We start from the raw sequence: 13,863 nt of genomic DNA, 5'->3' as shown, positions 1-13,863 counted from the left end.
TAATGATAACAAAATGCCAATCAAAGCCTGTGTAGATATGGCTACATTGCAAACAGACGTGTGTAATGATAATGGCCTACCTAGTCAAGTTCAATGAACTGAGTTTCCTGCCAAAATGGTAAAATAAACGATATAATCGCATCAGGGATGAAACTCTCTTTGGAAAAGTTCCAGGGCTTACTAAAAAAATGAGGTGTGTTTTCTTAGAGCACAATGAAAGAAGTGTAGTAAATATCCATGAAAGGATACCGGTAGCTTATTGTGACAGATTAGCATCCACTTGGTTTTTAACCTGTGTCCTTCCACTCACAAGACCACTGCTCTACCACTGAGCCATCACAGAACTCGGTATTCAGAAGACCATTTTTGTAATGTAACCAAATTTAATGATTATGTCTTTGTGAAGTGCCTCAATACAAACATTTCATTCACCTGTAGTGAATAATTGCATTTCAATAGTCAGAATGCAAAATGCATATGTAAGGTGTTGATAGGTAGGGCAAGCCATAATGTTTGTCCTACCTAGCAACAACTAATGTATGCAGTTCACATTCTGACTATTGAATTACAATTTCTCATAACAGATAATTGAAATAATTTGTAACATGGCACTCAACAAAGATTTATGCATTAAATTTGATTACATTACAAAATGGTATATTGGTTAACTATCAGCATAATAGTAATGTTCACTCCACTACTCTCAATCCAAATACAGTCAAACGTGTCTTAGTGACCACCTGTCTACAAAGACCACATTTTTGTTTTCCTTGAAAACAGTTTCTCATTGAAACATGTACTATAGGAACCTGTCTACGAAGACCACATTTTTTGTTTCCCTTGAAAATGATTTCTTATTGAAACATGTACTATAGAAACCTGTCTACAAAGACCACTTTTTGTGTTTCCCTCAGGCGGTCACTATAGACAGGTTTGACTGTATAGCAATATCACACAGTGTATCAGAGCCACACATACTGGACATCCATAAATCATTCATAGACAGCCGGTGAATAGTTTCTCAATCGGTTTTCTTTTTACACAATACTTTGTAAACAAACAGGATGCACGCGTGTATCAATAAAACAATTGTAAAAAGACAATCAAGTAGTTTTCAATCTCTGTAATCTTTTTATACAATACTCTCAGTAAACTGGGCGATTTTTTAATTGTTGAGAATACAATACTCTCTTTAAGCAAAACATAAGGTAAAGAGGAAGGGGTCAAGGTAACAAATTTTGCAATGGTAATCAGATTTATTGCAGCCCGTTTTTTTTATGAGGTCACTAAACTTTGACGTTCTTGTGTAACAAAGCCATAAACCCACTTGCTTTGACCTTCACAAGAATATAGAAGGTGATCTTCCTCCAATGGCAGATATTTATCAAAACACTTCAACTTTCATCCGGGGGTTTATGGAGCGCTTAGTGTTAATCTCCCCATCTCTTACTGTTCTTTCTATGGCAATGCCCAACCTATTTTGCCTCATTCTTTTGCGAACACATGTATGATTTAAAGCGTATCTGCCATAGTTTACAGGAGGGATTAGACTGCCCTGCAAGGTCAATGGACAGATGGTTATCTCATCAACTCAGCTCTCAGTTAACATAAGAAAAAGAGGATCATGGGGGACCAATGGTCACCGATTAGGCATGGTTTGTTATATAGAGGGCGCAAGTAGCTACAAGTAGTGCAGTGGGCCTTTAAGTATTTCCAAAGACCACATTGATTTGAAAGCCCTATTACAGCTTGAATCAAATAGAATATCAAGTATGACAACAAATTTTGTATCAATCTATGTTCATAATTACTTTAAATCCTGTCTATACTAGTTTAGCCAGGGGGATAGATCTCCCTGCAAGGTCACTGACAGGTGGTTAACTCAACAAATCACCTCTCAATTAACATAAGGAAAAGAGGATCATGGGGGACCAATAGGGACCGATTAGGCATTGTTTGCTAAATAGAGGGCGCAAGTAGCTATAAGCAGTGAAGTGGGGCTTTAGGTCCATCCTAAAATCAATAACATGCAACTACTGACAACTTTGAGAGGCACAGTTAAAACTATTGATCTTCAAACTAGTGATCTTCAAACTGTACTGTTCCCTGAGATTAAAGGTAGAGACCAGTTCTGCAGCCTTTTCACACACAGCTAAAATTCTATAAACATGACTAGTATAAACGTGTTTCGAACGTGTTTAAACTAATCACGAGCCTTTCACACACAGAAATTTCGTTGCGATCGTTAATAGTTTCGTGATTAACTACTGCTCGTAAAATGCGCAGTAGTGCCATTGCGCATTGAAGATCATGTCATATCAATCAAAGCGCACGCTCCATCCAGTTTAAACACGTTTAAACACGAATTTCCTTTCACACACAAAATGTCAAGCTCTCTAGATACGAACTTCGTATCTGCAGCCTGCTTTTAGGGGCGTATGGATCGCGACTTCGTATCTATCCCAACATCGTATAAACGATGTTCACACTGGGAAATTTTGTCTATAAACATGTTTAAAAATGTTGAGTGATTCTAATCATCTCTAGATACGATGAATTTTAGCTGTGTGTGAAAAGGCTGCAAGTCATGCGATTGCATTTTTGGAATCATCAAAATGATAAAAAATTTGGCCCAGTCTTGGGAAAGTTACAAGTACTGTACACAGAAAGATGTATATGGGACTATGCGATATCTATCCAGGCCTGATAGATAATGATAATTTACCAAATATATCAATTAGTAATTTGTATCATCATGTATTAGTCAAAACATATTCTTTCACCTGATTGGTAAGAAGAGCTTCCGTTAAATGTTTTAAGAGGGGGGGGGGGGCGATTCCAAAATGGGTCTTTACTTTTAAGTCGAGGGGGTAAAGTATAGTCTCAAGATCACAGAGGAGCTATAGTTTTATCCATGACCCCCAAAATAAAGGGTGAATAATTGTTTTATGTAGAGCACTCCCTGCATCGATTCTCAAAAAGAGATTTTTAACAAATTATGCATGTCAGAATGTATTTATTTGTAGGGACATTTACTCATCTAAGAGTATTGTGCATGTCTCACTACGCATATTCATAGTTAAAGGTAAAGACCAGTTAAGGTCATGTGATTGCATTGTGAAAGAAACGTTGTGGAATTGATCAGAAAAGGTTGATCATCTAGCATCTAGCATCTGCAAGGTTCTGGAATCATCAAAATGATAAGAAATTTGGCCCATTCTTCGTAAAGTTACAAGCACTATACACAGAAAGATGTATAAGGGACTACCCTATATCTCTCACAGACCATGAGAGAAACAAATTTACCAAATATATGAATTAGTAGGCGGTTTCCTGGTAAATTTGTTATCATCATGTATTGGTCAAAACATATTCTTTCACATGATTGGTAATGAGAGCTTCCATTTCATTTCTTGAAATTGGGGCGTTTCCAATACTGGTCTTTACCTTTAACTCCCAACTCAACCATTGTATCCTCACATGGTACACTCAAGTAGAACTAAGCCTGGTCAATGTATTTTGCCATAATGACCAGCAGGCAACGGTCAGTAGCGAATTTCATGCCTGCACTGTTGACCAATCAGAGGGCGAGAATCTCCATACACGGTTCACAAATTCATAAAGTCCATCGATAAAGGAAGGGTTATCAACTGCTTGCTAGTGTAGCTTTACTACGAACGATCCCCAGCACTGCTTCTTTGTATCTCTCCAGATTGTCTAAGGACTCTCCTGCGTTTCTTATGTCTAAGACGGAATCTCTGAGCTCCTGAACTTCTTTGCTCTCCAAGATCTCCTCCTCCAGCTGTGGGTCTACTTCGCCGTTGCCCATCGTCTGAAAGAAAGAAAGGGAGAAACAAATTGAAATATACTGACTGGTAGTTGATATTGCGCAATTCTTTTCTTTGAAGGGAAATCAGGGAAATGAGCAAATAACTGTTGGAATCATTACAATTGATTTTAGTTACATTTAACCGTATCCGGACACCTACCCCTTGGACATCCATTCCTGGATAACCACCTCGAGGATAAGCAACCTCTAGGACAACTACCCCATGGGGCAAGCACCCTCTAGGACTACCCCCTAGGACAACTACCCCCCAGACAATTACCCCGTTGGTCAACTACCCCCTGGACAACTACCCCCCAGACAACTGCCCACTAGGATAGTTGTCTGAGGGGTAGTTGTCCTAGAGGGTGGTTGTCCAGGGGGTACGTGTCCTAGGACCACATTTAACATATCACCTAAATTTCTTCACCTTTCTCCGTAATTCCCTGAAAAACCTCATAAGGCTGGCTCTTTAAACAGAAGATGTATCACCAGGCTTTTACGATTAAAGGCTACTGCATGTCAGCTAGAGCCTCAATTGTTAAAAGTGGAGAAGACATACCTTATTCCTTATCCTGGCTATTGTACTGATGATGGAGGTCTTTGAAGGACTGATGTCCCACACATACTCTTCCATGTCATCATCAGTGATCTCTGATTCCCAGGGCTCACAGATCTAAGAATGAATCATTCAAAAGAACATTTAAATATGATCTTTAATCATTATTTCTACTCTCCTATTTTAGAAAATACATAATTTCATTATTTTTCCATTTCAAAAACAATTAAATTATCATGCCATGAAATATTGAGTTTCACACAGGTAGCTAAACTTCATTCTCTTTCAAACTTTAATAGTGAGCAAAAATAATTATCATGAATATATTCAACCACTGTAAAATTTCATGCACCTACAGATTCTGTATATTTTCACAAATTAGTACAATAAAAATCGGTATATATTCTTGTTTTTCTCCTTGTTTTTCTTCTTGTTTTTCTCCTTATATGGTTCACAATTTGAATCCCACTGCTGCACTACTATCCTTTGGCAAGACATCAGTCTACATTTGCCACTCTCCACCCATGAGTTAAATGGGTACTGGTAGGAATTAACTCCTTGAATGCGGTGAGCACCAAAAATGGTAGCCTAGCAGAGCCGGCGGAGCACCTTGAGAGGTGGATATGTGTGCTATAAAACATACAATATTATTATTAAAGGGATTGGGAATCTTTGTCTCAGATTCTGAAACAAAATCCTGGATTTAGCTCATGCTGTTATGATAATTATAAATCTTTCGGTCAGTTAGGAACCCCATCACTTTAAGAAGCTGATCGCCTGTCCGATTATCAAGATATTAATGATTGGAAATCGAGATTTCAAAAACCCGTCTTCCTAACGGTTGTCATAACACTACAGTCTATTAGGGGAAAAGAGTATGGGAAAACCGGTCACTCAAAGATTTTTACTTTTTGAGGCACTTCCTGATCATTTTGAAGTGCAAATTTTTTAGGGCTTCTATATTACACCATATCACAGACACTGATAACATGTAGGGCCATGCATCTCAGATTTAACATTGTTAAACGATGCTTTTAATTGATTTACAACATCACTAATACAGAACAAATTTTAGAACAGAATATTTTGAATGAACTCTTACCCATGCTTCATGATAGAGCACACTCATGATATACATGCAGTAATCATAATTCTGTTTCTTCAGGGGGCACCTACATGTAAAGAAAAAGGATAAAGGGACAATAAAGTGGATGCCTTTTCAAGATTATGTAAACAAAATTGCATTTAATAGATAAGATATATAGACAACGCGAGAAGTCAAATTGATGCATTTTTAAGAGATTCAAAATAGACAAAATCAAAATTTCAAAGATAAGATGAAGGCAAAGAGAGAACTTGAGTGGATGCCTTTAAAAAGTAATCCCTGCAGACAAAACTATACGTTTATTAATATATAACAATAGGTCTCATTATCGAAGGGATAATTTCTTAATCTCAAAAGGAATTATTAACACTTTTCATTCACCCACCATGCCAACATATTTTCCAAGACAATTGCAGAAGGGGTTTGAAAAAATAATGAATAAAGATCAAAATCCATTACCACATGGATTATTTAAATGCCTAGTTTCCTCTAAACTTTTCATTTCATGATCTACATTGACTAACCTGTCTGCTGAGATAGTGATTATATCTGTCTCCTTGTCGTATCTATCTCCGACCAGTTGAATGTACTTCCATCGTGCGTGCTTGTCCAGGGATAACTCACTTAATTTTACCTGAAATTAATAATTAAGATAATTAATTAAGATTATTACCTGGGAAATCAGTTAAACAAATGGTAGAGGTAGACTAAAGTGTGTTCCTTTTTATGTACAGTGTTATATATTAGATATGTACTGGATATTGGATGAAAAATAAGATAAATTATGGAATTTTATAGTTTCACATAATTTCATGAAATAGTGATATACATCACATGGGCTGTATGCAAATTAGGGAGTTGATGATGTCATCCTCTCACATTTATTTATCTTTTTTTTGCATAAATTAAACTAAAATATGACTTTTCTGCTCTGGAAGTGTAGAAGATGGCTTGAATCCTCATGGAATACTGTGCAAAGTCACCATTACTGAAACTTATAAAGGAACACTTTTATACAGGGTGTCCAAGAAAAGGATAACTGTGTAATTTCATAGACAAAATACATAGGGAAAGTGAAGGGGATGTATTATCAACTCACTAATTTGTATACAGCCTATGTGATACATTCACTGTTTCATGAAATTATATGAAACTTTAAAATTCCAAACTTTCTTATTTTTCATCTGATTCTGATGAAACTTTCAATGTTTTATTAATTTAATTTTTTTCTTGTTTTATTCTATTCAACTTGCAACTTTAACTTAAAAACCTAAAAGGTAGCACAAGTGCTAGTCGCGATTGGTTCTCTGAGTTTCTAAAACTGTATGCAAAGTCATATTAAGTATATGTATTCACACTCAACAATTAAGCAGAAACATATTATTTGAACCTTATGATCCATTTCTGAATCAGACTTGACCTTAAACACCCTATCCGAAGGACTTAATACAGATGACCTAACACTGACCTTTACAGTGACCTCCCTTGACTGTGGATGTCTGAGAGACGACCCAACGAAGGTGTAATCAGATTCCACTGTCTCTAGAGGAAAGTGTCTTTCACAGTCAGCGTCTGTCTCTAGACCTTCTGGCCAGTCTGAGCACAGCTCTGTAAATAAACAGAATAGGTAGAAAAATAGCAGTGATAGGAATAGCATACTGGCCTAATGGGTTAGCTGTCTCATATAATGAATAAATATTATTGGTGACCCGACATCATTCTTACTTAAACCCCCCCCCCCCCCCCTCTTCTCTCTCTGTCTGTCTCTGTCTGTCTGTCTCTCTCTACATTTTTCTCTCTTTCTCTTTTTCTTATGCACCCCCTATCAGTGAATCCTGGAACTACCAATAATTCACACTACTAGCAATCTTAGCACTAGACGAAAATAAATATTTCCCGGCTTATAGTTTACTGCACTGTAAGAGGAGAGGCTTGGTTTGAACCAGGGTAGTTTAATTAATTTTGACATTTTTCTCTCTTTCTCTTTTTCTTATGCACCCCCTATCAGTGAATCCTGGAACTACCAATAATTCACACTACTAGCAATCTTAGCACTAGACGAAAATAAATATTTCCCGGCTTATAGTTTACTGCACTGTAAGAGGAGAGGCTTGGTTTGAACCAGGGTAGTTTAATTAATTTTGACATGTTTCATTTAAGATTCAAAAATTGCATCTTGGACACTAGGCAAAGAACCTTTTCAAGGAATTAAGAAATACAACTTTTATTTTCACAACAAAGGGATCCCTGAGTTTGTGAATGCTCACCTTTCAGAGCTGCGCAATGTTTCTTGATGGCCGGTGGAGTCAGATGAAGGAAATTGGGAATCTGTTCATAAAAAGATGTGGAAAAATATCACAGATAACATACATATCATGTAGTACACAGGTTTGAAAATTTGAAAATCAATAAAATATTACATCACATATGCATTGTGTGTGAATGAACAAATCTACATGTACTGGATAATGTATTCAGATACTAATGAGCACAAGTTATGTAGTTCATGGCAATAAATAAATACTATAAGTATTAATACTATTGTCTTTTTCTATTGCATCATCCCCCCCCCCCCCCCCCCCCCCCGCCTGCCATGAACAAGAGCATAAATGGAATACAACTATTTTTATTTTTTTTAATTACCACTTTCACACTATCCCAAAGGGCGAGCAGTGCAGTGAATGGAGGTGGGGGGGGGGGGGGGGTCAGGGCCTGCAGTGATGCTAGGAGGACAAAATAATTTCAAAGTACAAGTAGTAGGAAATTAAATCCAACTATCATCAATTCAATTCAGCTCAATAATCCTTTACATCAAGGGCACTGCCTTGTTCCTGTCATAATGGTTATCAATCTTCCTTAGAATTGAAAAGTAATGACTTCAGATAATATTATTTTTAAAAGGAAATTTCTACATAATATGTTGGAATTATTTCCAACAACCTATGGTAATCAATGCTCTGAATGTATATTATTTTACCTACATGTACAGTGAAACCTGTCTGTTAAGACCACCCAAGGGAGACAAGAAAAGTGGTCCTTATAGGCAGGTGATTTTCATGTACAGGTTCTTGTAGTACATGTTTCAATCTGAAACCACTTTCAAGGGTAACACAAAATGTGGTCTTTGTAGACAGGTGGTCTGTCTGTACTGGTGGTCACCTTAGTAGGTTGACTGTACATGTAAAAACTCCATAATTAGACTAAAACCAACCTTGATAAGTTCTAGATTTCCAAACTTATGAGGGGGAATTCCCCTCCTGACAGGGTATCCCATCCGGAGTGGGAGGGGTACAGCAGACCACTTGAAGCTGGCTGCAGTGGGGTACACCCCCGCCCATTCCTGGTCGTCCACCATTTTGGATTCCCTTGGAGCTGGAAGCTACAAAAGAACAAATATAAAAGAAAATATAGGAAAGAAAGAGGAATATAGAATGATTCATGACTTTAAACATTCTGAACAATGTTGAAGAAATGAAATACAGATAACCATTTACTAGTTTTGTTTATACTGTCTGCAACAATATTCTGTCAGTAAAATAAATATTGTAGTATGTATGTACTTGCCATGCTATTTCCTAATGTTATGGTTCATTCGCCTTTTATCAATGATTATTATTTGTATTGTGGTAAGAAAATGTGAATACAAGGCATATTAAGTTCAACCAAAATAATAGGGCATTACTTTTAATAGTAAAATAAATAAATGATATAATTTGGATTTTTGTTTGCTTCTGATATGTAAAGATGCAACTCATCCTGATTTAATCAAGTAAATGAGAAATAATTTGGGTAACTTGGGATGCTTTTAGATAATACAACAGGAAATTGGAAAGACATGTGTAAACATTGGTTTGACTGTTTGGGAGGGCTGCATCTACTGCTCAATTGCAATTATACTGATTATACTTTAAATCTCTTAAAACTTAGAAATGTCCCATATTTTTACATAGAAATATTACATGCATGGTACCTCATAAACAAATACACATCAGCTGAATGTCAGACACAGAAACATGTCGACGAAAATATTTTATGGTATAATCAAGATATTGTTTTTGAAAAGAAAATGTTATTTTATGAAGACTGGTATAAAAGTGGTATTATATACTTAAATGATATCTTTAAAAATGGTACTTTTGTTTCAGTAAATGAATTATTTATCCGCCTTAAAACTAGGAGAAGTAAACAATTTTTGATTTTTGACTATACAAAGTTACAAAAATCAATTCCAAAAATTTGGATAAATGATAAGCATAGGGTACCTTTGGTTTTCAAAGACCATAATTTCTCTATCCCCCATTTTGTATTTGGAAAATCAGTTAAGCCTGTTAGTCTTTTGAGTAGTAAACAGTGGTATAATATGATTAGTTTTTGAACAAATTAAAATAAATAAATGTTGTTTGTATTGGGAAGATGTCTTGCAGAAGGACGTTAAATGGTCCTCTGTTTTTAATAGGAATTTGATTGGGATAAAAGATTTTCGTCTACGTGAATTTAATTTCAAGCTTTTATATAATATGTAACCAGTTCGTAACAATCTGTTCAAGTGGGGTCTCTCATACGATGACCTTTGTTTAAAATGCAAAAAGACTGAAGATGTGCTTCATGCGTTCATGTAAGGCAAATGAAACCTTCTTTGCCTATTTAAAGGACTTATTTTCACGTGCTTTCAATCTTAGAATAGAGATAGATATTGTTTTATTACTCAAAATGAATTCGCAAACCGAAATCGATTTGATAATGACTATTGCTTTTTGGTCGATTTATAAAATGATTATTTTTCGTAATAAGTATGGGTATGATAATAGAGATTTGAGTTTGATTTACTTATTTAAGAGAGAAATGACTAACAGAATAGAAATAAACGAACATTTGAAAGTACAAAATATGAAATTTCCTGCGAATTTGCTTAGTTATATTTGAATAAATAACTTGTGTATTATTGATGTTCCATTGATTTGCTGAATTGTAAGCAAAATTATGTTATTGTTTGAATATTGAATAAACACCTCTAAGAGGCAAAGAGAAAAAAAAAAAAAAGTTCAACCAAAATAATAGGGCATTACTTTTAATAGTAAAATAAATAAATGATATAATTTGGATTTTTGTTTGCTTCTGATATGTAAAGATGCAACTTATCCTGATTTAATCAAGTAAATGAGAAATAATTTGGGTGAAAATAATATTTTCTTTGCAGAAATCGTAGGAAAAGTTCCTTTTAACTTGCTTTCTGTAGAGTAGTTATATCTCATTGTATATACAGTCAAACCTGCTTTAGTGACCACCTGTCTAAAACAAACATATTATTTGTTTCCCTTGAAAATGGTTTTACGTTGAAACATGTACTAAAGGAACCTGTCTACAAAGACCCCTTTTTTTGCGTTTCCCTGGGCGTTCGCTGTAGACAGGTTTGACTGTATAATATTATGAACATCTGAGGGTGCTTGGCTCTAAGAGCCACTGCCATTATATTACTACTTACTGGTGTGAATCTCTTTAATCTCATCTCCATGGCTCTCATCGCCTTCCCTCGCATGGAGTGTGGAGATACCTCTGAAAAAGAAATAAGGATAGAAAATAATGTTTTCAATCATATGTAACTCTTTATATCATATATGCCACACAAATAGTATCCATGTGCTACATTGTATTTGTCATGAAATATAAATACTTCAAGCTTTCTCAATATTATCAAGTGTTTCCAGTACAAGATTAATCTATAATAGTTTTGTCATTAAGCTAATGTACTAGATTTTCAGGACAAAGATTTTATCCTGCATCTTTCTGGTGATACACATGTATTGCAAAGTTCTTGCTTGTAAACATTACTGTGAAAATCTATCTTCTAGGCCTACTGATCAGCTGATTTACCGGTAGGTATTTTCAGTCTTATCTTCTTTTGTCCTTTTCTGGCTTCTCTCAGAAAGAGTTTCATTTTTGCTCCTCTTTTTTCGTCTTAAAAAGCAAGGAAATGGTCATTCACCTTGGAAACTTGTGAAGGCTTAGACAAATCTAAAACTTTACTTAGTGAGGCTCTCTCTCTCTCTCTCTAGCTTCCTCTTTCTCTTTCCTGCCTTTTCTCTCTCTCTCTCTCTCTCTCTCTCCAGATTTCCCTTGGCCTTGCTTCGTCTTGCTCAATTTTTGTTCTCCTACCATCCCTCTGACCCTCTCCCCCCCCCCCCCCCCCCCCCTCTCTCTCTCTGACTCTCCATTTTCAAGGCCTATCAGTCTAGTCTCTAGTTGAACATAACTCGGGTCGAACTATTTCACTTGTCTTTAAAATTGTAATCTTTAAAAATTATTCTAGAGTCTACTCTAGACTAGATCTAGATTAGTCTAGATCTAGTCTACGTCTAAGTTCTAACTGAGTAGGCTAACTCCCTATCGATCATTTCTCAATCTCTTCCTGATCTTGCCATAGTAGAATAGACCTATGCCATAGATTTACCATATTTCTTCATCTATTTCCCCCATTCTTCTCATATTCTTGTTATTTGTATAATTTTCATTTCCTAAAATTAAAACTAACAGAGATTAGACCTATTATGAAGTCCACACTACTAGATCTATGCACTACACAGCCTACCAGCATGACAAACTCACACAATAATACACAGGTGGGACTACAATGGATCATTCATATATTTAACTCACTTTCAATTTCTGAATCTACATCTGGTAAACTTGTTGATACCAACGATCCGTAGAATTCTTTATTCTTTTTCGCCGTAGTATATCTGGACACCACACCAAGCTCAGCTCGAGCAGGAATTTTACAGGTACAACTCAATATTAGAGGACGAAAAGTTGCAGACATAACGGCCGCCATGTTTTTTGGGTGAAGCTTTTCTTCACACACCTAATCGGAGATGAAGGTAGCCCATCCAATGTGTAAAAATTGCCAATTTGATAAGTGTAAGGATCGCATTGTACACATACAACCGCTATACTACACACACGCAATATATTCTTTGTGTATTGTATCCGTCAGGCATGATCAATGCAACGATGGCTGGCTACCAATTAAAATAGGCATGGTGGTCGGATATAATGAGAGTAGATGATGGAGGGGGGGGGGGGGGGGGGGGTAAAGCGCAGTACTTAGGGGGCAAATCAAAGAATTATACTAAGACCTCACCTCATGTATGTTAGAAATTAAAAAGTTATTATCTTCTTTTGAATTGCAATATATCCCCGCACCATAATTATAAGTCATGCATGAATGTTATTTGTCATATGTTATATATTTGAAAGGTGGTACACGATTCAAGCTCTATTTGCTTATGTTTCATCACGTACCTTTGTGTGTTCTTTCTTCAAACTGTATATTAGTTGCAACGTGTCTATGATACATCATTGTTATATTCTTTTTCATGTGAAGTCAATTCAAATGGATTGTAAAATTGAAATGATTTGTTATATTATTTTATATTCATTTTTCATGTGATGTTAACTTCAATGAATTATGAAATTGTGAACATGCATGCATGCATGCATAAATAAATAAATAAATAAATATGCCTTCTCTGGGAAAAGGGGCATTGACTCTTTAAATACCAAATCACAGAAACTATTCACCATTATGTCACCGTCATGTACATATTTTCTATGGATATATTTTTTTAAATCTCAACTCTTTACCACATCAGCGTCATGTACATTGTCGATGGATAAAGTGGAATATTTATTCTTCACCACCCTACGCTATCTATTCACCACCCTAGCGTCATGTACATTGTCTATGGATAAACTGGAATATTAATTCTTCACCACCCTACGCTAACTTTTCACCACCCTAGCGCCATGTACATTGTCTATGGATAAAGTGGAATATTAACTCTTCACCACCCTACGCTATCTATTCACCACCCTAGCGTCATGTACATTGTCTATGGATAAGCTGGAATATTAACTCTTCACCACCCTACGCTAACTTTTCACCACCCTACAGCGCAATGTACATTGTCTATGGATAAACTGCACTCTTAATTTTTCACCACCCTACGCTAACTTTTCACCACCCTATATAGCGCCATGTACATATAGTCTATAAACTGGAATATTAACTCTTTACCGTGTTAGTTTGTGTTAGTTATGCCTATGCCTTCACGGCGACCATAATGGTAGGAATACTCCCCAGCAGAGGCCGCACTCCTGGGGGGAGTAGGGGCACAGTGCCCCCTCCCCCCACTTTTTCAAGCACCCGAAAAGTGCCCCTTTTTACATAGGAATAGTGCTCCTTTTACTCTGATAAGTGCCCCTTTTATTTTGACACGTGCCCCTTTTCCTTCGACAAGTTCCCATTTTCCATTGCCATAAGTGTCCATTTTCCATTCTCATAAGTGCCCTCTTTAATCTCTAGTACTAGGATAG

At 36.2% G+C, this 13,863-nt stretch overlaps 1 protein-coding gene across 1 annotated transcript; it reads right to left on the bottom strand.

Annotated features, from left to right (window-relative positions):
* Nucleotides 1–3,323: 3,323 nt before the first annotated feature.
* LOC591072 (28S ribosomal protein S35, mitochondrial) lies at nucleotides 3,324–12,328 on the bottom strand. The gene is made up of 9 exons (XM_011672267.2): nucleotides 12,145–12,328; nucleotides 10,973–11,043; nucleotides 8,702–8,869; nucleotides 7,758–7,818; nucleotides 6,959–7,098; nucleotides 6,015–6,124; nucleotides 5,488–5,557; nucleotides 4,389–4,502; nucleotides 3,324–3,832 (listed from the first exon to the last, which is right to left on the bottom strand). Exons 1-9 carry the CDS (start codon nucleotides 12,317–12,319, stop codon nucleotides 3,647–3,649), a joined length of 1,095 nt encoding a protein of 364 aa, XP_011670569.2. The 5' UTR covers nucleotides 12,320–12,328; the 3' UTR covers nucleotides 3,324–3,646.
* Between the last annotated feature and the right edge of the window lie 1,535 nt (nucleotides 12,329–13,863).

Source organism: Strongylocentrotus purpuratus, unplaced genomic scaffold (genome assembly GCF_000002235.5).
Source record: "Strongylocentrotus purpuratus isolate Spur 01 unplaced genomic scaffold, Spur_5.0 spur5_scaffold_17, whole genome shotgun sequence".
Taxonomy (NCBI): domain Eukaryota; kingdom Metazoa; phylum Echinodermata; class Echinoidea; order Camarodonta; family Strongylocentrotidae; genus Strongylocentrotus; species Strongylocentrotus purpuratus.
This window is presented reverse-complemented; position numbering and strand designations above follow the sequence as displayed.

What these genes read in the sequence shown, in the direction of transcription:
- LOC591072 (XM_011672267.2), bottom strand. Translation starts at nt 12,319, where the DNA reads ATGGCGGCCGTTATGTCTGCAACTTTTCGTCCTCTAATATTGAGTTGT. An exon ending in ACATTGCGCAGCTCTGAAAG is followed by an intron (nt 7,099 to 7,757) that starts GTGAGCATTCAC and finishes GTTTATTTACAG; the next exon opens with AGCTGTGCTCAGACTGGCCA. An exon ending in CAAGGGAGGTCACTGTAAAG is followed by an intron (nt 6,125 to 6,958) that starts GTCAGTGTTAGG and finishes TATTAATTTCAG; the next exon opens with GTAAAATTAAGTGAGTTATC.